Source organism: Melanostigma gelatinosum (genome assembly GCF_949748355.1).
Source record: "Melanostigma gelatinosum genome assembly, chromosome: 1".
NCBI classification, from domain to species: domain Eukaryota; kingdom Metazoa; phylum Chordata; class Actinopteri; order Perciformes; family Zoarcidae; genus Melanostigma; species Melanostigma gelatinosum.
This window is the reverse complement of record NC_136634.1, coordinates 28,695,844-28,722,799: the sequence shown is the minus strand read 5'-3', so window position 1 is coordinate 28,722,799 and position 26,956 is coordinate 28,695,844. Positions and strand designations below refer to the sequence as shown.

The 26,956-nt window shown below is 43.0% G+C and overlaps 1 protein-coding gene across 1 annotated transcript in view; it reads left to right on the top strand.

Annotated features, from left to right (window-relative positions):
• The window catches only part of ppfibp2b (PPFIA binding protein 2b), a 98,878-nt gene that overhangs the window by 47,065 nt on the left and 24,857 nt on the right, over window positions 1-26,956 (top strand). The window contains exons 3-6 of the mRNA XM_079272025.1: window positions 4,072-4,280; window positions 13,933-14,019; window positions 16,878-16,991; window positions 25,813-25,962. Coding sequence (XP_079128151.1) covers window positions 4,072-4,280; window positions 13,933-14,019; window positions 16,878-16,991; window positions 25,813-25,962 — 560 coding nt within the window. The remainder of the gene's footprint in view (window positions 1-4,071; window positions 4,281-13,932; window positions 14,020-16,877; window positions 16,992-25,812; window positions 25,963-26,956) is intronic.

Here is a 26,956-nt window from a genome sequence, read left to right as displayed (position 1 = left end):
TGGGCGGGTTCTGAATCATCGATCAGGATAGCAGCTTGGCTCATGATGTATGAGCCTCTGTTTCCAAGAAGGGATGGGCCTACAAGCCCAGGCCTAACACCTCCTCCAATGGTGTTGGCGTCTCCATGGCTGCATTCTCTGGCTGAAAGGCGCTCTACAAAGCGCTCCAATGCTGAGAGGGGGCCTTAAAAAAAGAATGAAAATAAGACCACCCCCTGCTTGCTAGCTTGGCTTGTAAAAACGCGCTGAAAATGTAATAATTAATGAAGTCTTTGTGTTCAACATCATTCAGGAGGATGCCCGCTGTATCTGCTGTGGGATCCCCCCGGAGCAGATATTGCACCTGTGGGAGGTAACCCAGGCCCTATGGTGCACCCAGTGCTACCTGGGGCAATTCCCGATAGGAGCAGCCAGCGGCATCTTCTGCAAGGGACGTACCCCTTATATACCTGCAATGAATGTGGTCGACTGTATGGAAGTAGAGATAAAGGCAAAAGCCGTGTGGAGTTCCACTGAGAGAACCTCACCAGGGGTCCTGCTCTACACTGATGGTATATACTGCCCAGTATATACAAAAATATGGGAGTACCCTGATGGCACCCGAGTGTCCACCACCCACCTCACCGATGGCCGCTTCGTCGTCATTGGACCACGCCTGCCCGCGGTGCTGTACCGCATACCAACTCCAGAAGAAGAAAACGACGCAGCAAGCAGCACGAGTGTGGAACACCGAGACATGGGCAGCCAGACGGAGACCGTAGGAATAATACCAAATCTGATGGGGATGTGGGGATACGATGAGGATTGTGGAGAGCTGGTGGAGGTTATCCCTGAAGGATTAGCGGTTTATCGCGGGACCGAGGACGAAGCATCAACCAGCCCAGTCCCTACCCCAGCTTCCCTCTCCCCAGACAGCATTCTGGACCAGAATGTGATAGCCCTAGTACTGAGCCTGGACGAGCAGCTGAAGGATGCCAAAGATGATGACGCCCTCCTGGATTTCCAGCCACCAGGCCTGGATGGCCTGGTGGCTGGTGATCGACAGCTGGAAACAAGGATCAGAGCCATCATCACCGGAAGACGACGTTCTCATCATCACCGACGACGATGAGTTCCTAGAGGATTACTAGGGGCACAATGCAGCAGCCTGAGACCTCAAGAAGGGGGTGTCAAGAAGAGTTGAGCCCACAGAGCTGCCTCGGTAACATGCTTGCACATTCAAGGGAGAGTCAGGATATAAAAGCAGAAAGTATATACTCAGAATAAAGTGTAATCAAGAGAGAAAGTATATGATCATTATATAACAAAATGTTTAATCAATATGTAACGAATGTTTAATGCATAGAGTGATTTAACAAATGTAAAAACTGATGAACAAATGTTCTGTGTGACCGGAGCTGCAATAAAAGTGTTTGGTCAGGATGAGTTGGCAAAAAGAGTAAGGATAGGAACAGATGTTATTGGGTGGGGTTAGGAAAAGACTGTCGCAAGAGATGAGTCATAGAGGCATAACATAGGATAAAGCCTGGACTTGTCCGGACATGTTCAGGACCCAACGCCCACTCAAGTGGGTGGGGAGATGAGATCATGTATTGAACAGGAGGGGGCCGATCGAGCCCAAATGATGGATAAAAGGAGACGGTTGCAGGCAACACACTGGGATTTCGACCGTCTCGGCATCTAAAACTAATTGAGTATAATCGAAGAAGAAAATTAAAGTAACGAATCAAGTTTAGTGACATTTTATGTGAGCTGTAGCTTAACCCTTGCAAACTAACTAAATATAACCTGCAATAAATATCTAATCTGCATTTAAAGTAAATTTCTCAAGTGCATTCATTTGCTCAAGTAGTAAAAAGTTCCTCGTGGCAGTAAAAAGTTAAAGCCATTGTATGTCTAACAACTGAGTTCTGAAAGGTTATCCTAGAGACCGAATCCACTTAACAACCCCTTACGGTTTTAGAAAGAAGTAATCCTAGCCGTTAAAACCAAACCTGGCATTTACCAAGAGCACGGATCCATAAGAGGGAAGCTGCCATAACCGACGCGACTGGTGGGAGCACCCGGGGCCAGGACTGGTCTCTCGGCCGAGCGCGCTCAGACCGGAGGAAGCAGGGTAGACGTCGGGAGAGACGTCAGTTAGCGGAGCCAGGCGAGTTCCCTCGCAAGAACACCAGCTCGACAATCTTTTAATAGAGAGCTGAGTCAGTAAGTAGCCCCGTATCGGGCCAGAAGTATCCCAGGATCTAACAGTATGTTGGGAAATAAAGGAGCAGAGCAAGTTACCTTTTCACCCAAAAGAACGTAGAGAGACAGAGAATGTGACTTTGGGTCACTGTGAATTCCTCAAAATGACAAAGTTCTCATTAATTTCGTGCATCATCTCGCCCTCAGAATCAACTTACTGTACCACCTCCTCCTGCAAAGAGGCTGTGCAGCTATTACTGCCATATCTGAAGCTCATTGCTGCTGTTCGACCCAAACACGCTGACCTCATTGAGTGCTCTGAGTTTGTTATTCCAGCTCTCAGGGAACACAAATAGAAATACATTAACAATCCCATTTGTGATAACATCAGCCAATCACTGACAAGGAAATTAGAGACACTTATCAACAGCATTTATATATGTTTGTCTTGTTGCTTTCCATGATCAACAGTTTCTTTCTCTCTGGTTAAGGACCTTGTGGGAACACTAGTGGACGCACTCTACTGGTTAATGACTGATACTGGTATGGTAATGCTACCATCTACTGTGTGACTGCAATGTGACCACTCCCCCCATTTCAGAGGGGGCTTCAGAAGAGTGAGCTGCCAGGGATCAAAGCAAATCTGACTTTCATATGGAAAACAACACCACACTTCATGAGCTGTGCAAATGATCAGAGACTGAACTACACAGCCTTAATCCAGATCTAGAGAGCTGAAGATGTGTGTGAGATTGGTGGGTGCACTCGTGTGCACTGACTGTGACTCAGCAGCAGAGCAGGGTCGTCCTTCAGCCAGAGGATCGCTGCTCTCTCATGTTGATGTGTTCTTGGGCAAGACACATAGCCCTGTCATCAGAGTGTGAATGGGTGAATGATGACATGTAGTGCTAAAGTGCTTTGAGTGGTCAAGAGACTAGGAAAGAACTAAACAAGTACAGTCCATTTACCATCTACATGAGGATACCTTAACTTTGTTATTTTAGACAACTGTCAGCACGGTTGACCTCCCAGTGTAACAAATAATAAAGTAATCACAGCTGATGTAGTGTGTATCTACTGAGTTGACGGTGTGTGAATAATGTGTGCTTACCCTGCGTGGATGGATGTTTGATTCTGTATTCATATTTTATTGCAACTGACGATTATTTTCATTGATGATTAATCTGTTGAATTTGAGTTATTTGGTCTATAAAATGTCCGAAGATGTTGAAAAATTGGTCTTATCCAAAGAAGATATTCAGTTCACATCACCGACAAATTAAGAAACCAGAAAATATTCACATTTATCTTTTTGTCTTTTTTCCGTCTTTTTTTCTTCCCAAAATGAATTACATGAATTTAATAATTGACAACTAATCAATCAATGGTTTCAGCTCCAGTATACACTCATGCCTGAAGTTATGTTTGAACGTAATAGTGAAGAATGTTCATGTGTCTGTCCTATCAGGTAGATGGTCTTTCCTTGGACTATGTCGAGTGTACAGTGATAGCCTTTGTCCTCATGCTTCCTCTGATTTATATCTTCCACTTCTTCTCCTCCTCCTCCGAGGCTCTGTTGCACAGAAGCTGCATAAATATATTCAAGCATAGGTTGCTCTCATTATGTGCTGTGTTTGGACTCCATATACTTTATGAACTGTGATGTGTGGCGGTTTTTCAGACTCTGTTATCTGAGTGCCTCCAGATGTGTGTTTGTGAGTGCCAGGGAAAGGATCCAGGTGACACATGGACATTTTGGAAACGTTCAGGATAGATTCTGCTCTCCTAGCTTTCAAAGCTGCAGGCTGCTAATACACTTGTGCTGCAGTCATGTTTCAGTTTTGAATAATGGTTTCTGTGCCTCCCCTTCCACACACTCTCCAGGTTCGAAAGCAGCAGCGGTGGAGTTCTCTAACAGCATGTATGACCCGGCTTCTCCCGTCAGCGCTGCTCCTCTGCAGGTCGTTCAGTTGGCTGAGCACCTCAAACTTGCCCTGGAGCTCCAACCCAACCAGGACGAGAGGCACGGCCTTAGAGCTCAGTTACCTTCAGGAACAGCACAGACCCTCATAGACTGGCTCCAGAGTGGAACTGTGAGTACATTGCGTGCTATGCTTTTCATTTTAATTTTAATTAAGTTTCTGTTCTTCTCAAGCAGTCCAACACAATGTGATTGCAGTGTGTAACATTGTGTCAGCATGGTGGACTGTCTGATCTGTGTTGCTTTGTGTTGATTTGATGAAAGAGCTGCTGTTGATTCTTTTCTTTATTAGTTTCCTTATTCCCATGCAGCATTTAGTTTACCTTTCTGTTGTTGTAGATTATGTTCTCAGTCTCAGTGAGCTGCGGTTCTCTTGGAGAAGTGCTTCGGTTGGTTTACTCAATGCCTCCAGAGGTTGCATGTGTTTGCAGTCCTGACACACCTGATGTCGTTATCAATGTATAACACAAGTTATAAATGACTATTTTAAATGCCGGCTAACTCTTTAAATATGTGGCACCACTGCTCTCTTTCTATGAAGCTTCTGATGTTAGCTGTTTAAAACACGGTGGGAAAGCCTAAAGTCATGCCTTCAGAAACCTAATAAATGCATAATGTTACTAAGTATTCGTGTGTTAAGCTGTCCAGGTGTGCAGAGAAAACCACACAGTGTCTGTGTTGTTTATGAAATAGAGAGAGAGAGAGCGAGAGAGAGAGAGAGAGAGAGACTGTAGTTGCACATGTACAGTTGCACATGTAAAACAGAATAAACACCCTGGAAGTGTAAAACTATGTGTTAAACCCTTTATAGCCCTATTTTTAGGCCTACCCATACCTTTTAGACTGTAGATATGGAACTAGAAGGTCTATTTTAATAATTTTGATGGGATATACATGTAAAACTTGTGAGAGACTTGTTCACGTGTGTAAATATTGTGTATATGTTACTGGTTAATAACTGATACACTTATGGCACAGCTCAAATTGAAAAGTTTCAGTTTTGCCTGAAAAAAAAGCACTTTTATTGAACTTTTTTTTTGTAAATAATGCCGAATGAACCCTAAAATCACTCCACAGTCATATCACAACAGGTTTGTGGTCTGTCCAAGCTAATTTTACTTAGCAGGCCAGCATAAAATGAGGTCGGAGTACAGAATTTCATTTTCGGAACCAGATTTTGCGCTGCTCTATTCTAATTGTATATACTATATAACTACATATTAACGATATATTCACTTTCTTTATCACTAAGAGTGTTCAATACATCGTAATAAAGCAGTTTGCAATAATTTTCAGTCATGTTCAGTTATCTGCTGTGACTCAGTGTCTATGTGGGATTTTTAAGGCCTGTGATTGGTGGATTTATTCATATGACACGTTGCTAGGTCCGTAATAGTCCATTGAAAGCCGTCAGGGGTGTTATTTGGAACGTTTAGGGCGATTAGTCAGTAAAAATCTTGATAAGGTGGGCTCGACCCCCATGCGAAAAATAGGTTGGTCCAGTCGAAAGATCCGCTCCGTTTTCACATGGAACGTCTCAGCGCATTGATTCCAACGCAGGCAGACAGACCAGGAAATGCGCTACAGCTCTGCACCAATTTTCAATGGAATAACTGTTTTTTCCGGATGAAAATCGCCAAAAGGTATAGAGATTTTCAATTTTATTTATGGAGAGCAGTGTGAGGTTTCTCGGGGTTTGTGCTGTGACTTTTTAACGCTTTGTCGGAGGTCAGTTTGGACACGCTGGCTCGACTGCGTATCGAGCCCTCATGCGAAATGATGTATCCTTCCGCCTTGGTCGCAGCCGGATTTGTGATTCAAGATGAATTTCGGATGCATAGCTGGCGGATAATTTGGACAAAAATCCTGATATTGTGATAAATCTTCTAGTGTATTGAATTAGTTTGTGTATAACTGTGTATAATTGCGTAAAATGGCTTGCATGATGATTTTGCCCGGACAATTTTTTTTCTTTTCGATATTTTACATGCCTGGGCTATTTTTCATATTTCTTGATGAAAAGTCGATTTGGAACCTCGGAACCGGTACCAGTGCCCCATTTGGGGCACGCTCGGGCTATAGAGGTAAAGTGCATAAAGCGTGTGTAGAACAAGGCCGGTGAAGACTGACTGTAGACTTATTAAAATAGGAGTTCAATGACGATGCTAACATGCTGATTCCTATTCTGTTCACCCCTGTAGTTAAGTGAGTTAGCATGCAATAATTTACTACTTATATCAAATTATTGGACAGAGGATCACCACAGTTATTAAAACCCATCCTGAGGGGAACACCGATGTCTGTTCTAAATGTAGTGGTCATCCATCCAACAGCTGTGAAGACATCTCACGCGTTTGAACGTCTCGGTTGTTGTTGAGATATTCCAGCTGGGACCGAAGTGACCATCCAGCCATAGAGCCGCACCAATACTGAGCTGTTCTAACCCTTTCAGTTTGAATGTGTCTGTGTCAATGGCCAGAGGCGTTACCAAGCTGCTCACGACTCTTTGAATTTGTAGAGAAGTGCTGGCTGCCCTGAGAGACTGCACAGCTGGGTCAGAGCTGCACGGGAGGCTCAGCGTGCACGTCGCTGGCTTCACTCACACGCGTTATATCAGTATGCATTGTGAGGTTCTGGGCGTGGACAGTCTCTGAAAAGTAGTCAGATGTGCAACATGATCAGCAACACAGCCAGCTGTTTTATGTTGAAATAATGATGTTTGTTTTTTAAAGGTCAGATTTATTTAGGAGCTGCTGGTTCAGGATCACAAACGGATCTGCTTTCATCACTAACTATATGTTCTATGCATACCTCTAAGGTCACATTCTGTGGTCTGAACCGTTCGGCTCTGTGCTGCTCTATTCATGTGGATTACTTGATATAAATGATGATGTATGTCATGAAGCAAACCAATCAGCAAGGGGCCGTTCCAGCTGTGTGTATGTTGAGTTATTACTAGCTGGACAGAACAGCTGACACTGGAGCTTCAGGCTGTTGCGTGTATATAGTGTATATATTGTTTAATGCATGGTGAATACCAGAAACGCTGTGACTGGATTGATTTAATGTCTTTGCTATCTGTTATATGTTACATGTATCAGAATGTCTTTCTTCTTTTTGTCTCTTTTGCAGATGACCATGTCTCCTAAATGTCTGCTGTGTTTCCTGCTGAATTCTCTGCTTACAGTTGCTCTGTTTGGTTGTTGTCCTGCAGAGGCTGCTGTTTCCTGCTCAGGCTGCACTGTCACACACTCTGAAAGGGAAAGTGGGTCTTGGATCCAGTTGAGCAGCGTTTTGAGCTCCTCATTGTTTCCACAGCAGATGTCTCACATGTTGCACACAGTCACTGGCCAGCCCTCCCTCTTTTCTTCCTTTCTTTCTTTCTTTCTGACTTTGAGTCCTCTGGTTCTCTCTCCCCTTCTCTTATTCACTCCTCCTTCAGTTCCAGTTGTTCTCTTAAAGTTCCTTCTTGCTGTGATGCAGTGTGACCTGATGGTGTCGTCTTTATTAATCCCGTCCTTTATTTTCTCACATAGAGAAGAGAGGATCAGTTGATGTCCAGAGGCCATCAGGCCATTTCAGTTGAACTCGCACACTGTAATCTCGTAAATGCATTTCAGATGTGTCTTATACAACCATCTGTGATAGAGGCTCGGTGCTTTCCATTTTTACAAACTGAAATCTTAGAAATTGAGAAGAGAAGTGACTTTACTTAGAGAGAGAGAAGTGACTGGAGGTGAAGGAGAAGGGAAGGAAAAGCAGGCAACAACTCCAACCACAACAGAGAGAGAGGAGGAGCGAGTGTCTGATGAAAGCAGAGATCTGAGGGAGCACAGTGTGGAGAGAGAGAGAGAAACAGAAAGGAAGGAGGGGGGGGTCCCACTCAGAAGCAGAGATCGTAAAACGCCCTCCTCCACAGCTGTGAGCAGCACAGTCACACACTTCCATGAAGAATCCCCTCACTTTGTTACACACACACACACACACACACACACAGAGGCAGCAGGCAGGGCAGCAATGGGCTGGGAACATGGAGACTCCCATTGACTTCCACAGACACTTCTCCTGGTTCAAAAGGGTGAGTGCCGACGTTTCATTTGGCTTCATCTCGCCTTTTCTTTCCTTTACTTCCTCTTATCACATTCCCTCCGTTGAGGAAGGTTCCAGTCCAGCTCTGCTGCATCTTATTGTCCTGATCTCAGTGTGTTGTTCCCCTGCAACACTGACTTTTGATGTCACTTGGGCTGCATCTAAACGTGTGCGTGCGTGCGGAGGAATGCCTCACGTGGACTGTCATCAGATTAGCGTTCAGCTGACTGTTATTAAGGAGTCCTTGTTGTCTTGAGTGTCAGCTGCTTTCTGTTGTCTTGCAGTGTAAGCTGATGGTTGTTGATAATATAACTCCTCACCAAGTGTTTGTCATTTTGTCACAATCTTTACATTGGGCGTGAAATATGTATGTTGACCAAAGTCTATGCTGATATATTTTTCAAATCAATTTTGGTTAGCATGAGTCAGTGACCTTTGAAGTGACCTTTAGCACTATTTAAGATATAAGCAATGTTCACACACACACACACACGTGTGTAAACATTAAATTCATCATGTAGTCATTTTGGTTATGTTCAGATCCGTGTTGTGTCCTAAAGAGCAGCAGCTTGACATTAACCTGTTGCCTGCCTGTGTACTCACCCTGTGAAGTTACACAGGGAGTATTCACATGAGGACCAAACACTGGACTCTACACTGTTGTGCTGATCTGTTAAAATGACTGCAGGTGGCACTCTTTGTCTCTTTAACTGTTAATCTGCAGTTGGTAATAAGTAACTCAATGTGCGTCCATATTTGGACCCTATTACACGTTGCCTCAGCCGTGTCCTGCTGCATTCTGGGATTCTTCTCTCTCCGATATGTGATCGATGCCGTGCAGATGTCCTGCTGTCTCCAGCTCCTTCTGCTGTGTTTCTGACTCAGCAGCCACAGAGTGAAGCTGATTAAGACGATCATTGTTCACTGTTTGTCCTTAATCTGTAACATATGTTGTCCTGTGCGTGTGCGTGCGCGTGTGTGTGTGTGTGTGTGTGTGCGTGTGTGTGTGTGTGTGTGTGCATGCGTGCGTGTGAATAATGTGGCCTGTGGTTAATGGAGCTGTTTTTATAAAGTACCTTTCCAGTCTTCAGACCACTCAAAGCGCTGTACACTACATGTACACTCACTGATGGCACAGTGCCAAGGACACTTGGACATGTGGTTTGGAGGAGCCAGGGATTGAACCGCCAATCGTCTGATTAGTGGAGCCACAGCCCCATATGGGCCTGTTTGTTTGATCACGTGCTGTAGAAGTAACCAGTTTAACCAGTGCCCGTAGTAGCTCTGGTTCTAGTACATCATGTTACTGTATATTTACAGTGAAGTGACGGTGACGGAGCTTGTTTGTGAATCATTGGCAGTAGGCGCTGTCCTGGATGTTGTCATGCATTCCTAGACACTGGCATCATATACTGCATGTCCCACCCACTCACTGTTAACACTCTGCACAACTCTCCGGCTTCACAGGGACTTCCCCCTCGGCCTGGCACTAGTACTACTTTATAAAATATGAAATATTCCAAATAATTAAAACGTAAATAATATAAAACAATAAATAACTGGGCTCAGTGAACAAAAAAATGTACTTAAATAACGTTGACATAAATATCACTTAAAGAACATTTGGCACAGGGATATAGAGAGTCATTCATTACGTAACAGTTTCTCAATGGTGTCAACAAAACGTGCATCGTAACAACTATTAGCTGTAAGTTTGATATAAACAACAACAACAGCCCAGAATGCTCCACACCGGAGCAGAGTCGAAAATGATTAGGCCATGTCCATATGTGTACAATATGTCCATATAGTAATTATTGTGACGCTACAGTAAATTCCGTCACCTGCTGTCTCTCCTCTTACATACAACCTTTAATATTTGCTCTGCTGCAGGAATCAAAATGCGCTCTGATCCTGATCCTGGTCCTGGTTCTGTCTCTGGCGATGACAGACTGATAGTACTGGACTGGCCTGGTTTCCTCTATCAGTCCCTTTAAATGCTGTGTCACCTCTGACATGTCTCTGCCTCTCTGCAGTCTGTGGAGTATCTGTGATCACAATAGTTAAATACTTCCTGACCAACCAAAGCAGGTCATCCAGTAACAGCCCCCCCGCACACCTAAACTCTTTAGGCAAGGCAAGGCAAGTTTATTTGTATAGCACATTTCAACAACAAGGTAATTCAAAGTGCTTCACATAAAACCATTAAAAGCATCAAAACATAAGGCAAAAGAAAAGGAGATTTAAAAACAATTAAAGAAAGTTTGCAGTTTGCAGTCAGACAGATCATGAACACTCGAAACTATTTCACCGTAAATTAACGGTAACTTACTGGCAGCAGGGACGCCAGTAATTTACTGTTTTTTTACGGGGCAGCTACCATTATTTTATTTGACGGTATCTTACCGTATACTGGATTACGGTATGTGATCGTATGATCACTGAGTATTCCCGTGATTTTACGGTATATGCCAGAATGTTACCGTTTATTTACAATGGGTAATACACATCAATACTAAAAGAATCACAATAGACATTCAATACATACTTGTTCCAGTTTAATATATGTTCTCACGACAAACAATAAAGGGACATTTGTATTACATCACAAAACTCACAACGTATATGTTTAGAAGAAAACTAATACAATCATAAAATCTTTAATGACCATCTTAACTGAACTCATTAGCATAATAACCTCAGACACTGAATTAAAATTGCATCAACAGTGAAGCACTGAATTAAAATGGTATTAAGAACAGTGTAATAGAACTGCATCACAGTCTGCTCGTTAACAAGTCTTCATCCTTAAGTTGAACTGCATGAACACACGCGTGAATGAAACAAAGAGAGAGAGAGAGAACACCTTAAAGAGGACTTGACTGCAGCGTCTGGCTGGTTTCCTCAATCTCTGATGACGAGTGACTGTAACACAAACAAAATGAAAACGTTAGAAACACAATGTTCAGAACTTCTGCAAACTGCGATGACATCCAGGATAAACACATTAAGAAGCTTTGGGTGTGCAGCTGTGGGTTCGCATGTGCCTCACATATGTTAACATATCAGTGCAAGTCTTTACAAAAAGCTGATACAACAATACCGTACAGTCTAAATGAACGGACTGTGATGAGCTGATTACGTCAGGTGAAGAAATGAAGCTAAGACAATGGAGCACAATGTACTGACGTTCAACACTAAAATGAGTTTGATCTGGTGTTGATGTTGCTCCTGAGATCATAACGGACACATTAACCTACAATAGACAGTACCATGTAGATGGATCGAGATTCACTGAACTTGTATAGAGAAGCATATTTCCACCACTTCACAGAAAATACTGTATCATGCTGCTAAATTACAGTAGTCTACTGGTATTGTCAATTGACGGCATTAACTGTTAATTTACATGCGAGGGATGAACATTTAACTGCATGTCACAGTTATTATGAAATACTGTAAGATGCCGTTGAAAATCCACCTTAGAGCATGTGACAGTGAAGGATTACGTGACAGTGAAGGATTACAGTGTGTGTTTGTAGACACTCGGAGAGATCATCTGCGCTCTGCCTTTTCTTTACTTGTAACATGTTACTTAAAATCATACCAGGATGCTAATTGTCGCACTCCTTATGTGCAAAGTAGATTTTTACGAGTTGTACAGTTCTGTAGGCAGCATCAGATAGGCTTTTCAGCCCCTAAGATGCAAATGTTTAACTTCTCCTCTTAAAACGGGGTCATCTTGATGATAGCAGGAAGGCCTCTTCTACGCATGTTTAGGTTCTAGGGGTTCTGCATCCTCTACTGGACTGGCCAAGTATTTAAGGCAGTGTGTTTTGGCCACAGTTTAGACAGCTGTGGGTGGAATGCAGAATGTAAGATATTAATGTCTTCAGTACTATAAACATTACTATTAAAAAACAAGTAACTGCCATTTCACACCAGCTAGTACTAGTTACTAGTGTTTCCTAAAATCTGTGCCCATCAATCCTTCCACCAGTGCTCTCAGACACTTAGTGTGTTTATGAAGACGATATATAATTCAGCCTGCTTCCAGCTCTGTTTTGGTCTCCACCAACCCCAGAGTGAAACACGTGGCTACTTCGCTCCTTGCTCCACTGACTTCTCTGTGTGCTGTTTGCGGCTGGCCATAGTGTGCACTGGGTTTTATACTTGCTAAATGTCCGTTATGGTCTTGAGATGATTCATCAAAAGGCTGAGACTGATATTCTTCAGATACACTATAGTTATCCTTTGCAACAGTTATTAAATTCTTTGTGTAAATACAGTTTTTTTTTGTTTCAAAAAAGCAAAAATGAAATCACTGCAGTGTAGCTGGTGTCAATGGTAATGCCTCACATGTGTGGTGGTAAAGATGAATTGATGTTAAACATCTATCGTCTATTGAAGATATGGAGGAGTAATATCTACCTGAGCAGAGGATGAAGTGTGTTTTGTAATTTACCATTTAGTGCATATTAGTGCATGTTAGTGCATGTGACGCGCAGTTAAATACTGTTCGCTCTGTCAGCACTGTAGGTTGCACTGTTAGCACCGTTAGCTGCTTGCCGTCACCATGCTGAGAGCCGTGTGGAGGCAATAGAAATGCTCCGAATTTAGAATTCAGCAGCTTTAATGTCAAAAGCTATTTGTAATCCATCTGGATCTGTTGAGCTTCTCCTCTTCTGACGCTGAGAGAAGCAGAAACATTATCTGATCAGGTCCAGGCTTCATAGCTGGATACTAATGGTTCCTCTCTCTCAGTTCACCAGCAGCAGCAGCAGCAGCAGCAGCAGCAGCAGGCTGAGGAGTCGACCCTGGACACAATGTGACTCTTTAGACTCTGCCGACTACCTTATTTACTATAGTTCTGCTGTTGTAAATGAGGTGTTCACTAGAGTGTTTATTTCCTGAGGTGTGGAACTCATCATTCTGTCATAACCTTTACAGGTCCGGCCTACAAAAACAGCAAAAGAGCAAAGAAAAGCCCTGTTTTAGTAATGCGTAAATACATAAAGCATTTCTATTTCTAGACGGAGGCTGATGCTGCGTTGGCTGAGATGGGAATGATATGGTCCGGTGAAACTCATAACACAAGCTTCAGAATAATGGGGCCTTTTATTACTGTGCTAATTCTGGACAAGACACATGATATTTCACAAGTCTTCATCATGTGCTTTGTGAACAATCTGTATTTCAGCAGCAGCAGCAGCAGCAGCTCTCCAGTCCTGTACAAGAAGCAGGCATCATGGCTCAACATACAGTCTATGCACAGCATACATCCATAATCATGGCTCAACATACAGTCTATGCACAGCATACATCCGTAGTTCTCTCACTTTATCTTCATGTGTGATCCAGGAGCTGACAGACTCCTCAGTCATTCAGGGAACTGAGTGACAGCAGCTCCCTGTGAAAACTCTTCCCTTCGCTGCATAAATGTTCATCTTATAGTGTTTTACAAGCTGGAATCCACATTTCATCTTTTTTTGTATTTAGTTTGGTTTGCTTTATTTACAGTAATGATTACATTTCATTTGTTGTTGAATGTGTGGCTTTCATCTTGAGAAATCATGATCCATACTGTGAATAAACATACATATAAGGACTTGTTTCTCTGACAAAAGTCCAGGTATGAAGAGCACGGCCTCATTGTTTCTCTGTGTCTCATCCAGGTGGACCTGTGTTCTCCGGTCAGCAATGAAACTTACCAAGAACGACTGCTCCGCCTAGAAGGAGACAAGGAGTCTCTGGTGCTACAGGTCAGTACTGTACCTGTCTACCCCTGAGAGAGTCTGCACAACCAACACCTTTCACCAGTTCGTTAGGAGAAGGTCCCGTCTTAAATGGGCACCATGACAACACCGGTTAGGCTGCAGCTGGTCGTTTCCTGTCAGTCTGCCAGAACACATTTGTCTGCATCTGCATTGGAGTCAGTGGGACTTCTGTGGTCCTCCCACAATCAAAGAGCATCATAATTGTAATTCTAGTTCAGTTGTTTTTATTGAGACGTGATTATTTGAAGTAAATGAGTCGAGAGGGATTGATGCCACAGAGAACGTCTTAGTCTGTAATCCTAGAACACGACTAGATATTCCACAGCAAACATGTCCAGACACCTTCAGACCGTCTGAGCATGTGTTTACTGACGGCGTTTCCAGTAACCATCGACATCAGTGCTCCGCGGTAAAGCAGAAGATGATATGTGTCTGCTCTATATGCTGTCAGGAGCTCTCACTGCTCTGAGATCACTTTAATAGCTGTGCTTTTCACTGCTCCAGTCCTTCAGGCGTCATCCTGGGGGAAACCATGGAGATGTGCAGGAGTCTTTTAGTTGGTAGCTTCAAGTGTCAGAATCGTGTGCATCGGTTCTTTTTTGTGTATGAAATGGAGAAAAACTGTAATACAGCCTTTTTTTACAGAATGTCACCAAGTTTGTAATACTGCTAAATATATAAATACTGCAATACTTCCTTGGATGACTTTACAGACATGAGCTCTGCTCACCTGGCTGTATGTTTGTGTTCTACTCTGTCTCAGGTCATGTGACTGGATCTTTTTGAATGCACCACCCTCCTGGGTGGCTCTGGTTCATGAAGTCGTCACATTTCTCACTCACACACCTACTTGTTACACGTTGTGCGTCTTGGCCCAGCTGTAATTGGTTGACACTCGAGGTGACGGAAGTTCTCTTGATTTAACTGGCTGTCGACAGGTTCTTTGCTTTACTTTCCCTTCGCCTGCCTCTCCTTCAGGACTGATTGTGTGAGGTGGTGTCTGTGTGTTAGCACAGTGTGTGTGGCTCAGCAGCGCGGCACAGACGAGGTAAGAGTCTTTTTCTTCAACAGTAGGACTTTACACAGTCCTATCGAAGTTGTGCCTCATCTTCTAGTTGCTTTGTGGCACTACACCCTTAAACAATAGGAGATAGCTGATTATACAGTACCTCCGTCAGGTAACAGTCAAATACATGTTGTAGGTGCTAAACACACACAGGATCTTAGATGTGACTCATTCACAAACTTATTCCTTCATTTACTCACTTGTTTGTGGACCACCGAGACCACTGTCTACATCTACACACCTCTGTAACTTTGCTGGAGGGTGTGTGTGTGTGTGTGTGTGTGTTGTCTTGGATATTAGTAAATGTAATAAAACACAGTCCTGAGTAAGTGTGTGTTGTTGTGTAGAGGTTGGCCAGGATGAACGTTAGTGTGTGGAGTGAAGGAAGAGACCAGGCAGTGGTGGGCCGTCAGGGCCAGCTAAGCCTTCTCTGCTGGCCTGAACAGAATCACAAAGTTATAGCTAATTTATCATTTAATAATTTTCCACAAATACACGACATGTATTGTAATTTTCCCCATGAGCTTATTTCCTCATTGCACAGCTCCTGTCTTCCTCTGTTGCTCTGCTTCCAGCACAGCTTGGTTTAAGGAGAGCTCTTATCCAATCAGATTCAGCCTCTATGCTGTCTCTATAGAAGAGAGGCCCGAGGTCCTCTAGCTAGACTTTGCAGTTTAAGTAAATGGAGACGATATTGTTGATTGTCATAGTCTTCAACCAATCAGATCTTTAGTTTGACATGTTGGGCGTATTCTTTGATGTGCCAGTGGTACTCAGGTAGCCTCTAAGTACGTCTGCATTAACGTGCGCCGTGATTGGTCAGTAGGCCAGCGTGACTTTTGTCAAACAGAAAGCTAGCTAGCAGATCTTAGTGTTTAGTAAGAGCTCAGGTTGAAACGCGTAAGAGAAGTTATGACATTTTTAGTGTTTTGCTTGGTGTAGATTCTTTGTTTTTTTAACACTCAATGGCTGAAGGATGAGAAATGGATTTCAGAGTTACTGACTCTTTTAACAAAGAAAGGAGGATGGACTTTGTCTTTAAGTGAAAAGCAGCTTCGGTAAATCAACTGCTTTTGTTTTTACATCTGTAGTAGCGTTACTACTGTGTTCATTTGTCTATCGTGTTTTTATGAATAATGTGAATAATGTGAATAGTGTGAATGCCTCGTGCTCTAGCGATGCAGCGTTGATTTGTCATGCTTGACATTTTATGTTGTCATATAAATATATGTGACTGGTTCTTGTCGTTGTGTTAATTACATTGATTCTGACTTGTCCGTTAATGACGAAGCATCCCGTCATCGCGGGGTTATTTCGGACATTTGATTCTCTGTTTGAATCGGTAGGGAACAGCTAACTGCTGTTGTTTCCCCGCTAAGCTAGTTAGCTTAGCCTCCCTGAACACATGCGGGGCCTCAGCTGTTTTTTGTTATTGTTCCGGGTTCAGAGGTCACACAGCCCGTTGTCTCCTACGTGAACGCATTCCACCGAAAATATTATATTTCCCACAATTTAAGAATCACAAAGTTATAGCTAATTTATCATTTAATTTTCCAAATGCACTAGTATTATTCAAACGTTTCATTGCCACGACATAAACGTGTGTCTCCGTTAGTTTCCGTGCAAATATGTGTTTATGCTCCAATATTTCCGCAATATTTCTATATAACAGTTCTATAATAGTTTCTGCAACAGCATCTTTTTCTGCAGCTGGTCAATTCAGCTCTGTCTCAGTATGTTTCTCTCATAGAGAATGCTGTGTCACCTCTTACTGTAGGTGAGCGTCCTCACTGACCAGGTGGAGGCCCAGGGAGAGAAGATCAGAGACCTGGAGAGCTGTCTGGAGGAGCACCGGAAGAAACTGGCCTCTACAGAGGAGATGCTGCAACAGGTGAGGCAGTCACACATATCATATCTGAAGATGTTCAATATGTGAAAGATCATATGTGTCACAGAAGATGTTGGATATGTTACTTCACAGCCTCCAGGTGGCTTATTGGTACAGTTAGCATGTTACAGTTCTTTTTCGGTGACATTTCCAATAAAGTTCCAGCATGCAGCTGCTGGAAGATGCAGATAATGCGGCCTGTGTGTTCTGCAGTGACAGAACGGTCTCGAGGTTTAGCTACAACATGTAGAACACCACTCACTGCACCAAGCTCACCACACATCACAACACACATCTTAACAGCAGTCATGAGGGAAGAGGGACCATGGGCAGCTGTGGCTCAGAGGTAGAGCTCCAGTCCGCATGCCCTCACTGAACCCTGCAGGCTAGTGTGTGTGTGTGTGTGTGTGTGTGTGTGTGTGTGTGTGTGTGAGAGTGTGTGTGTGTGTGTGTGTGTGTGTTCGTGTTCCATTTACCATGGAACTGCTCAAACTGAAAGACAGACGATCAAGACACACAGTCATGTCGTTGATGGTTCAGCTGGTTGATGAAGCGTTGGGACCTTCCGGGTCAATTCTAAAATGATGAATGGTGACCAATCCAATCATGTGTAGAGGAGGGAAGTGTGTGTGTGTGGGCCAACTAAACTAAATCACTTTGCACATATAACTATGCACATATAACTATGGCCATAGGAGTGGCACAGCTTGACGTTATACTGTGGACCTCCTGTGACTCATCACCTGACAGTTATGTGGTGGGTTCAACACTAAGAAGAAGAAAGCTGCTCATCCACTGGCTCTGTAACGGTGACCACAATAGCCCAAGTTTACTCTCACAACAAACCCAGTCTGAAGGTGACCTCTGTGGTAAAGAACTGTGGACAGCTATGCTGCTCAGACTTACACATCTTACTGTACATACTATACATCTTACTGTATATACTATACATCTTACTGTGCATACTATACATCTTACTGTGCATACTATACATCTTACTATACATACTATACATCTTACTATACATACTATACATCTTACTGTGCATACTATACATCTTACTATACATACTATACATCTTACTATACATACTATACATCTTACTGTGCATACTATACATCTTACTATACATACTATACATCTTACTATACATACTATACATCTTACTGTACATACTACATACTGTACAGCTTACTGTACATACATACTCATACTATACATACTACATACTGTACATACATACTACATACTGTACATACTCATACTATACATACCACTATACATCTTACTGTACATACATACTCATACTATACATACTACTATACATCTTACTGTACATACATACTCATACTATACATACTACATACTGTACATTCATACTACATACTGTACATACTCATACTATGCATCTTACTGTACATACTACATACTGTGCATACTACTATACATACTACATACTATACATCTTACAATACATACTGTAGCATCCCGGCTGAATAATGGTCTGTAGTCTTGAACTGATGGTCCATAAGTCTTTAATGAATCACTCCTTGAACACACCTTGAACACACTTTGAACACACCTTGAATACACCTTGAGAACTTGTGCCTATATCGGCCAGGTGCTAAAACATTGAAACCGTATCCAGCTTCCTTGTTAAATCACCTTTTCCGTCCCTTCAGTGACTTTTTTAACAGCTTTCTAACGGCTTCCTAGCGGCCTCTTACTTCCGGTTTTTATACCTTCAGAATAAAAGCGCAACAGGAATTGCACCGACTGCAGTGACAAAACGTCCAAAATAAAAGACATAGAAAGGAACAATCTATTTAAATACACTACACATTCTCAGAGGTCCTTTACACATACTCATATTAGGGGTGTAACGATACGCGTATTCGTATTGAACCGTTCGGTACGAGGCTCATGGTTCGGTACGCATGACGAACCGAATACGTTTGAATAAAAAAAAAAAAAAACTTTTTAAAAAACCTTCATTGAACAGGTAGTCCCATTGGGATGAAAAATCTCTTTTGCAGATGTAAGTAACAATACAAGATGTAAGCAAGATGTAAGTAATCATACTACATAACATTAAGGAGCAGTTTTTGTTTTTTATGCTTATGTGTTGCTAAGAAGACACCCCAGAAGATGGGTCACTCAGGTATAGTTCCATCATTGTTCAAAGTCAAAGAATAACTTCATGATGTTAGTTGTAATGAATACATATATTTTAAAATCAAGTACATTTCTCTGGCATTTATAGTTTTCTACTGTACCGAAACGTACCGAACCGTGGCTCCACTGTATCGTATCGCACCCAACCGTGAGTTTTGTGAACCGTTACACCCCTAATACATACTATACATCTTACTATACATACATACTCACACTATACATACTACATACTGTACATCTTACTGTACATACTCATACTATACATACTACATACTGTACATCTTACTGTACATACTCATACTATACATACTACATACTGTACATCTTACTGTACATACATACTCATACTATACATCTTACTATACATACATACTCATACTATACATACTACACATCTTACTATACATACTCATACTATACATCTTACTGTACATACATACTCATACTATACATCTTACTGTACATACATACTCATACTATACATCTTACTGTACATACATACTCATACTATACATCTTACTGTACATACATACTCATACTATACATCTTACTGTACATACATACTCATACTATACATCTTACTATACATACTCATAATATACATACTATCCATTGACTCTTGGCGGTTCCACTAAACTGCCAGTATCAAGGAGTGTGAAACCCTGAATGTCTCAAGTTGGTCCTGCTAAGCTTTTTGACTTGACGTCAGTAATGAGGCGAACAAGGCGACCACAGCTCTGTGTATCACAGAGTCAGCTCTCTGTTTGACCCGTCAACAAGCTCTTTGTCCTCTCCTCGTGGCTTCAGCCCTCTAGGGCCGGCTCATTGACTCATCTTCATCCAGATAGCTTTTATAGTTGTCATGTGTACCGTCTGCACTGACCAAGATCACTTCTAAAATCTCTGCAGGAATCAAAAGACACTCTTCCTTTTCTCTGAGGAGGGGAGTTCTCTTCTCTGTTTTTCTGTCGTGTGTGTGTGTGTGTGTGTGTGTGTGTGTGTGTGTAACGCTGTCCTGTCCCGTTGATGTCAGCTCATCAAACAGCTGACGTGATACGGGATGTTTGCTGAGGGAGATGAAGGTAGAGTGTGGAGAAAGGTAACGGTTGTCGTGGCTCTGGGTTTGTTCCTCCTACATCTCCTCAATATGTAATCAGACTGTTTGCAGGATTTAAAAGGTGCAGCATGTCTGCAGCAGCATGTCCTCCATCTGTGTCACTGGTTCTTCCTTTAGTGTGTGTTTGTGGGAGAGAGAAAGAAAGCCATGTAACATCACGCGTCAGTCCCACAGGGCTGCTGCTCACTGTGGGAACTCCAGCTAATCTAGTCAGAAATAGTCCTTAGTCAGCACACATGCACGCACGCACGCACAGACACACACACACAGACAGACAGACAGACAGACACAGCGTTCTCATGCTAGAGGGGATCCACCCACACATGTAGTCATATTTAGACATTTCTGTGAACTCGGTTTACAGTTATGTTCTTAACAACACGCATGAACACACACACACACACAAAGCTTCAGTCAAGAGTCATTATCTCAGATGTATCCATTGACTCTTCATCGATCACTAGAATTCATCATCATAATTCTCATTTGCATCAAGTATCAATGCATGCATCATATTTACCTTTCATAGATGCCAACTGTTTTCTCTTTTCATTCACTTCACCATGAGTCATGTGCTTCATACAGTAGTCCACACTGTGCATCACGGTGGACATCATTGTGGTGATGGTTCACCTGTGGTTTCAGTTTGGTGCGAGAAGATTCCGGCTGCAGCCTGTAGCACCTCATGCTAACCTTATCTTTTCACCTTAACCCGAATATAGCCAAAGGGGGCGTGGCCTGAGCTGCTAAAGGCTGCAGACGCACCATATTGCACGGAGCAGTAACACAGCGGTGCATCTACAGCAGATATGCAGCTGGAGGTGACTGTTGCTAGGTCATAGTTGTCCTGCGTGAGTGTGCAGCGTGAGGCGCTAAACGCAGTGAGAACGTGTTGGAAATGCAGCAGCACAATGTGGACATTTGGTTGCTGTTGAACATAGATTTGTTCCAACAATCATCTTCCATGTTGTGCCATGTTAAATAATCTCACTGCTCTCCGATAACCCTGCTGCACAGCACCAAACGGGGACTTGGTTAAGCTCGCAGGGAGGGGCAGATCTTCTTGTGGTCACTGTGCAGATTGCATTCCCACCAGTGTGAGATCCAATCACAATGTGACTACGACCACCTCCAAACGTGCTTGAATCCCATCTCATTCCAACCTCACACACACTGCATTAGCATGTGTTCTTCTTCATCCAGATACTGTATTCAAATATGTTAATGCCATGGCATTAATGTATAAATGGGGAATATAATACCTACGTGGAGATCACATCGTTTCGGTCGTTCTCTAATGCTGCGTTCACACCGGTCGCGTTGATTTTTTGACGCACTGCAAAAAAGCGCCCAACGCACTGCACAATCGCGTCCAACGCGCCGCCGGTCGTGTTCACACCAAACGCCGCAAAATCTCGTAGCGCCGGAGAGGGGGCGTGGTTTATCGACTGGAAGCCGTTCACCTGGCCGCCATTTATTTCCGCTGTCAACCGTGAAAGGAATAAGGACAATTGCTGCTTTGTACGTGTTGTGGAAGTCCCTCAAACGTCGGAATGCCAAACGCCGTCATGTCTGGTTCATAATATTGTTCAGAGGAGCTCCGTGGATTGTATCGAGCTGTATTCACTGTGTCTAGCAAGCCACCGGTCGCTGTTTACTACAGCTGTAGGAACACAAAATGAACTGATTTGGCTGTGATTCAACAGCAATAAACAGACAAAAAGGGACTCCGAAATAACTACGTAATGATACCGATTTGTAGGTTACTGGTCTTCTCAATGGAGCTCTGATGGATCGGTGCTAGGCTATGCTAACATCGTAGCAGCTCCACCAGCACTCAATAACGTCACGTAGACGTAAATACGGCAGCGTCTATTCATTGTTTGTACCGTATGGTTTACACACACGCATGTATACACATAGTTTGGTCCGGTCTCTGTTGATATGAGGTATCGTAGCGCTCTGGGTGAACACAGACGGCTACAGGATTTATTTCCTGATTCAACAACGGCAGGAAGTCAGTGATGACAGGGGGAGCAACTCAACGCTGATAGGCTATCGCGCCACAGCGTCACGCGATTATGTCGCTGAAGTTGAAAAATTTCAACTCGCGCGTTGGCGATTTTGCGGCGTCCAACGCGTCCACCGTGTCCACCGCACTGCAATAACGCGTCCAACGCGCCGCGCCATCGCAAAATCGCGGCGCGCCAGTCTCATCGCGTCTGTGCATAGACTTTGTATGTAATCTCGACGCGCGTCAAAAAATCAACGCGACCGGTGTGAACGCAGCATAAGACTTCTTTCATATTGTGGATTTCTCATTTTGAAGTGACGTTCTTCAGATATTAAGAACTGTGGTCCAGATCTAGGTTGTGCTGTTTACTGTGTCATATTTAACACTGTTTAGTTTGCCGATGAGTAAAGAGATGTATGAAAGCTGTGGAGAGGATGACAATGTGTCACGTGTTGCTTCTCATACTAAGGGAAGCAGATGTCAGGCAGCTGAGCTGTGGGCCATGACCACAAGTTCTGATCAATTACCTTGAAAGACTGCAGCTTATCCTGCAGTAAGTGACACTGGTGTTAGATTTCAAACTGAGAGTCAGCTGCCATGACCTAAGACTGTGTGTGTGTGTGTGTGTGTGTGTGTGTGTGTGTGTGTGTGTGTGTGTGTGTGTGTGTGTGTGTGTGTGTGTGTGTGTGTGTGTGTGTGTGTGTGGCTGGGCTGGAGTGATGATGGGGTTTTAGCTGTATGTCTGTGGTGTTGACACAATTAGTTGACCATGTGATCTTTCCATTTGGACGGTGGCTCTCCCTCTGTGGTCTCATGTGTTTAACGTTCCATCCACTCGTCCTTCAGAGGGAAGCGAAACGTTTAAGGACCTGGAACATGTATTAGTTCAAGTCTACATATTAAATGGTATTTTTATGGAAGTGTGTGGTGGTTGGTCAGTTCACCACTGTAATCACCACTGAGACACTGAAATATCTCAGCAACCATCGGATGGATGGATTCCCATGAGGTTTTTCATAGACGTTCATGGTGCGCAGAGGATGTATCTTAACGATGTTTGTGATCCTCCAGCGCTTTTAGAGAAATGTCTTGACAACTATCAATCAATGGACTGCTATACAATGTGGTGCAGACATTCATGGTCTCCTCAGGATGAATTGTAATAACTTTGATGATTCATTGACTTTTTATCATCAGGTTCAAATTCAAACGTGTCCTAACATTCCCATCAGTCTTACCCGTACTTTGTATTCAGTGCTAAATAGCAAATGTTGACATGCTAAACCAAGACACTGACCAGCATGATTGCCACTGTGAGCATGTTAGCATGCTGACATCAGCATGTAACTCAAGGCGCTGTGCCTCAGTACAGCCTCATAGAGCCGCTGGCGTGGCTGTTCACTCTTATTCTTGATTAATGGAGTTACAGTATATCAAGGCCATCACGTGTGGCCTTTATGTTCAGAAAAGGTAATTGTTCTAATGAATCTGTCATGTCCCTAAACTCTGTTGTTTTCTTTAGTTGTAGAATCCTCATGAGCAGTGTTCAAAGTTGAAATAATGCATCTTCAAACCTTATTCAGTTAGAATGAAAATGTCTTTAATGGACTTAAATCCTTCTGTAACATGCTCTAAAAACTGCTCAACAGGGAGGAGAACTGGTCAGACTCCAGTGATCAGTAATCCACTTTATTTGATCACTTACATGTCGTTGTTAGATCTGATCACGTTTACGTGGTTGTGGTTGAACATGCACACATGAGAAGTCAGTCTGTGGTTACGATGTAGACTGTATATAAGAGGTAGACGACAGTCCCTCTGACGGCATCTATTGGTTGCATCTATTGGTTTGTGTACTGTTGGTTTTGAAGTCTCCACATTGGAATTTTGGCTTTCGCCATTTAGTTTTTTGCAGCCAGAAGTGACAGTAGAGGGCGGAGCTAAGTACAACTGAACTCTGAATACTTTTAGATGACTTAATGTTACAATTAACTTTGATAAAGTAAAAATACATCGTGAGAGGGTTAAAGTTGTAAGACGACAACACTTTCACCTGTCAATCACAGTAGCCCCGCCCTAAAGCATCCCCTGCTGTATGGTCTGTTTGACTCTAAATGGACCATAATGTACTAAATGAACATCATGCTGTATTGAAGAAGACTTGAAACTGGAGATTGAGACCATAAACTCATGTTTACAATGTTTACTGAGGTAATAAATCAAGAGAGAAGTAAGGCAAGGCAAGTTTATTTGTATAGCACATTTCAACAACAAGGTAATTCAAAGTGCTTCACATGAAACCATTAAAAGCATAAAGGCAAAAGTAAAGGAGATTTAAAACATTGAAACAATAATCGATGTCTCCCTGAGACATTACGCTGCACGCAATCAACCATACACTGCCGCAATTCTGCAATTACTCGCACACAAACCACGTCTGGAAAAGATCTCTGCCGATCTGCGTTTTATAGTGTACGCCTTGCACGAACTCGGTCCCGGAGGAAATGGCGATATAGTAGTAGAGTCATTTTCTCATAGACTTCTATACAACCAGAGGAGTCGCCCCCTGGTGGACACTAGAGAGAATGAATGAACTCTTCAGACCCAGAGGTTATCTCCTGGTCTATTACACACAAAAACACAGATAATAGTCATTTTTCCCATTCGTTCCTTTTAGGGTTTGCATAATAAATTGTCAGCATGAGGGAAACCTAAAATAGAAAGTCGATTTTAGTTCTACACAAATCATCTCAACATGCTATTGCTCAATAGTACTGTAAGCTGTGTAAAGTTACATCCCTCTGAATAAATTCATAAACATCCGACCCCTTAATCAAATCACCAGATGCAAGAGGAACAATCTACTCAATCATGTCACTTGTACAACTGTTGGAAGCAGAATCTCTTTTCTTTTGATCAGCTTTTAGGAGAACATGACAGAGGAAGAGTGTTTGTGTCTCTGCTTTAGTTGAATGGAATCAGTAGTGTTTGGTATAAAATGATTCCCGACAAGGATGGATTAGGGCCAAAGCGTTCTGCACCAACTGGACCTAGTTTATCAAACGACAATCCAAAGCCACTTAACTTTGAGTTAAGAGAAGAGGAAGTGGGATTAGATGAGGAAACGAAAGCAACAGACAGTTGACAAAGAGGTGTGTGTTTTGTGTGCGTCAGAGGAAACGCACGCGTCTTCATGTTCAGCAGTCTCTCTCACACATTTTGTTTTTCTCTCTCCCATACCAAAGAAGCACAGAGCTGTATTAATAGAGCCCCACCTCGTCTGTGTGAGTGTGTATATTTAGCTTTGCAGGGTCTGGGCCCCCGGACTAGCATGCTCTGCTAGTGTGGGAACAACATTGTCCTGAGTGGAGTAGCAGGCTGATGGCTTCTCAATGCATTGATCTCCGATATTAGTGTGTGTGTGTTTGACATTTCTTTAGGTGTGGTTTGTCAAAGCTCAAGTGTTGCTTTCAAAGCATCAAACTTACTGTGTGTGTGTGTGTGTGTGTGTTTCCCAGGAGCTGATGAGCAGGACCTCTCTGGAGTCTCAGAAGCTGGACCTGGTGGACGAGGTGTCCTGCCTTAAACTGAAGCTGGTCAGCATGGAGGAGACACACACCAATACACCACCACAAGAGCCCGCGGACACCGAGCAGAACAAAGCCGAGGTATGGAAAGTCATCAACGCTGAGTGTGTTTCACAGCGCTGCTGCTGTGTCTTGGATCTTATTGTATTGGAGTTGCTAGAGGTCCCTGCTGCATTTGCCTGAATGAAAGGTATTCACCCATATGACATATGTACACCAGTGGTGGGCCGTCAGGGCCAGCTAGGCCTTCTCTGCTGGCCTAGACAGAATCACAAAGTTATAGCTATTTTATGTTTAATCATTTTTCATAAATACACTACATGTATGATAATTTTTCTTCCCATTATCTTATTTTCTCATTGCACAGCTACTGTCTTCCTCAGTTGCTCTGCTTCCAGTGCAGCTTGTTTTAAGTAGAGCTTTTATCCAATCAGATCTCACCTCTGTGTCTCTAGGTCAGAGGCCTGCAGACTCACAAGTGCATCCATGTGCACTTTAAGTGAATGGGGACAATATTGTTGATTGTCATAGTGTTCAACCAATCAGATCTTTAGTTTGACATGATGGGTGTATTCTTTGATGTGTCAGAGCTGCTAGCTGGCCTACAAGTACGTGATTGGTCGGTGGGCTAGCCTGACGTGTTGGGCGGTGACAATCCCAAAATCTGCTGCCTCTGTGAGCGGACATTTTCAGCCTCAAACGCATTAAAACGTATTCAAGAAATACAACTGGGGAGGCCCGACTGTCTTCACTGGCGTCCATGAATGGAGAAGGACTTCTTACTGGAACTAAAACACACGGATGTACTGAACAACCGTGAGATTAAACTCTTTGTTAACAAAGAAAGGAGGACGCACTTTGTCTTTAAAGAGTGAACAGCAGCTCTGGTAAGTGAACTGCTTTTGTTTTTACATCTGCAGTAGCTTTAATATGCTTGTTTATGTGTTATTATTTGTACAACTTGTTTTTATGAAGATGGATTTTTGTTTGGTTTTATATGTGATAGGAACCATTGTTACGTCCAATGTTGCTCTGGAGACATATTTAGCTGGTGCCAGTGTTGCCAACTTGGCGA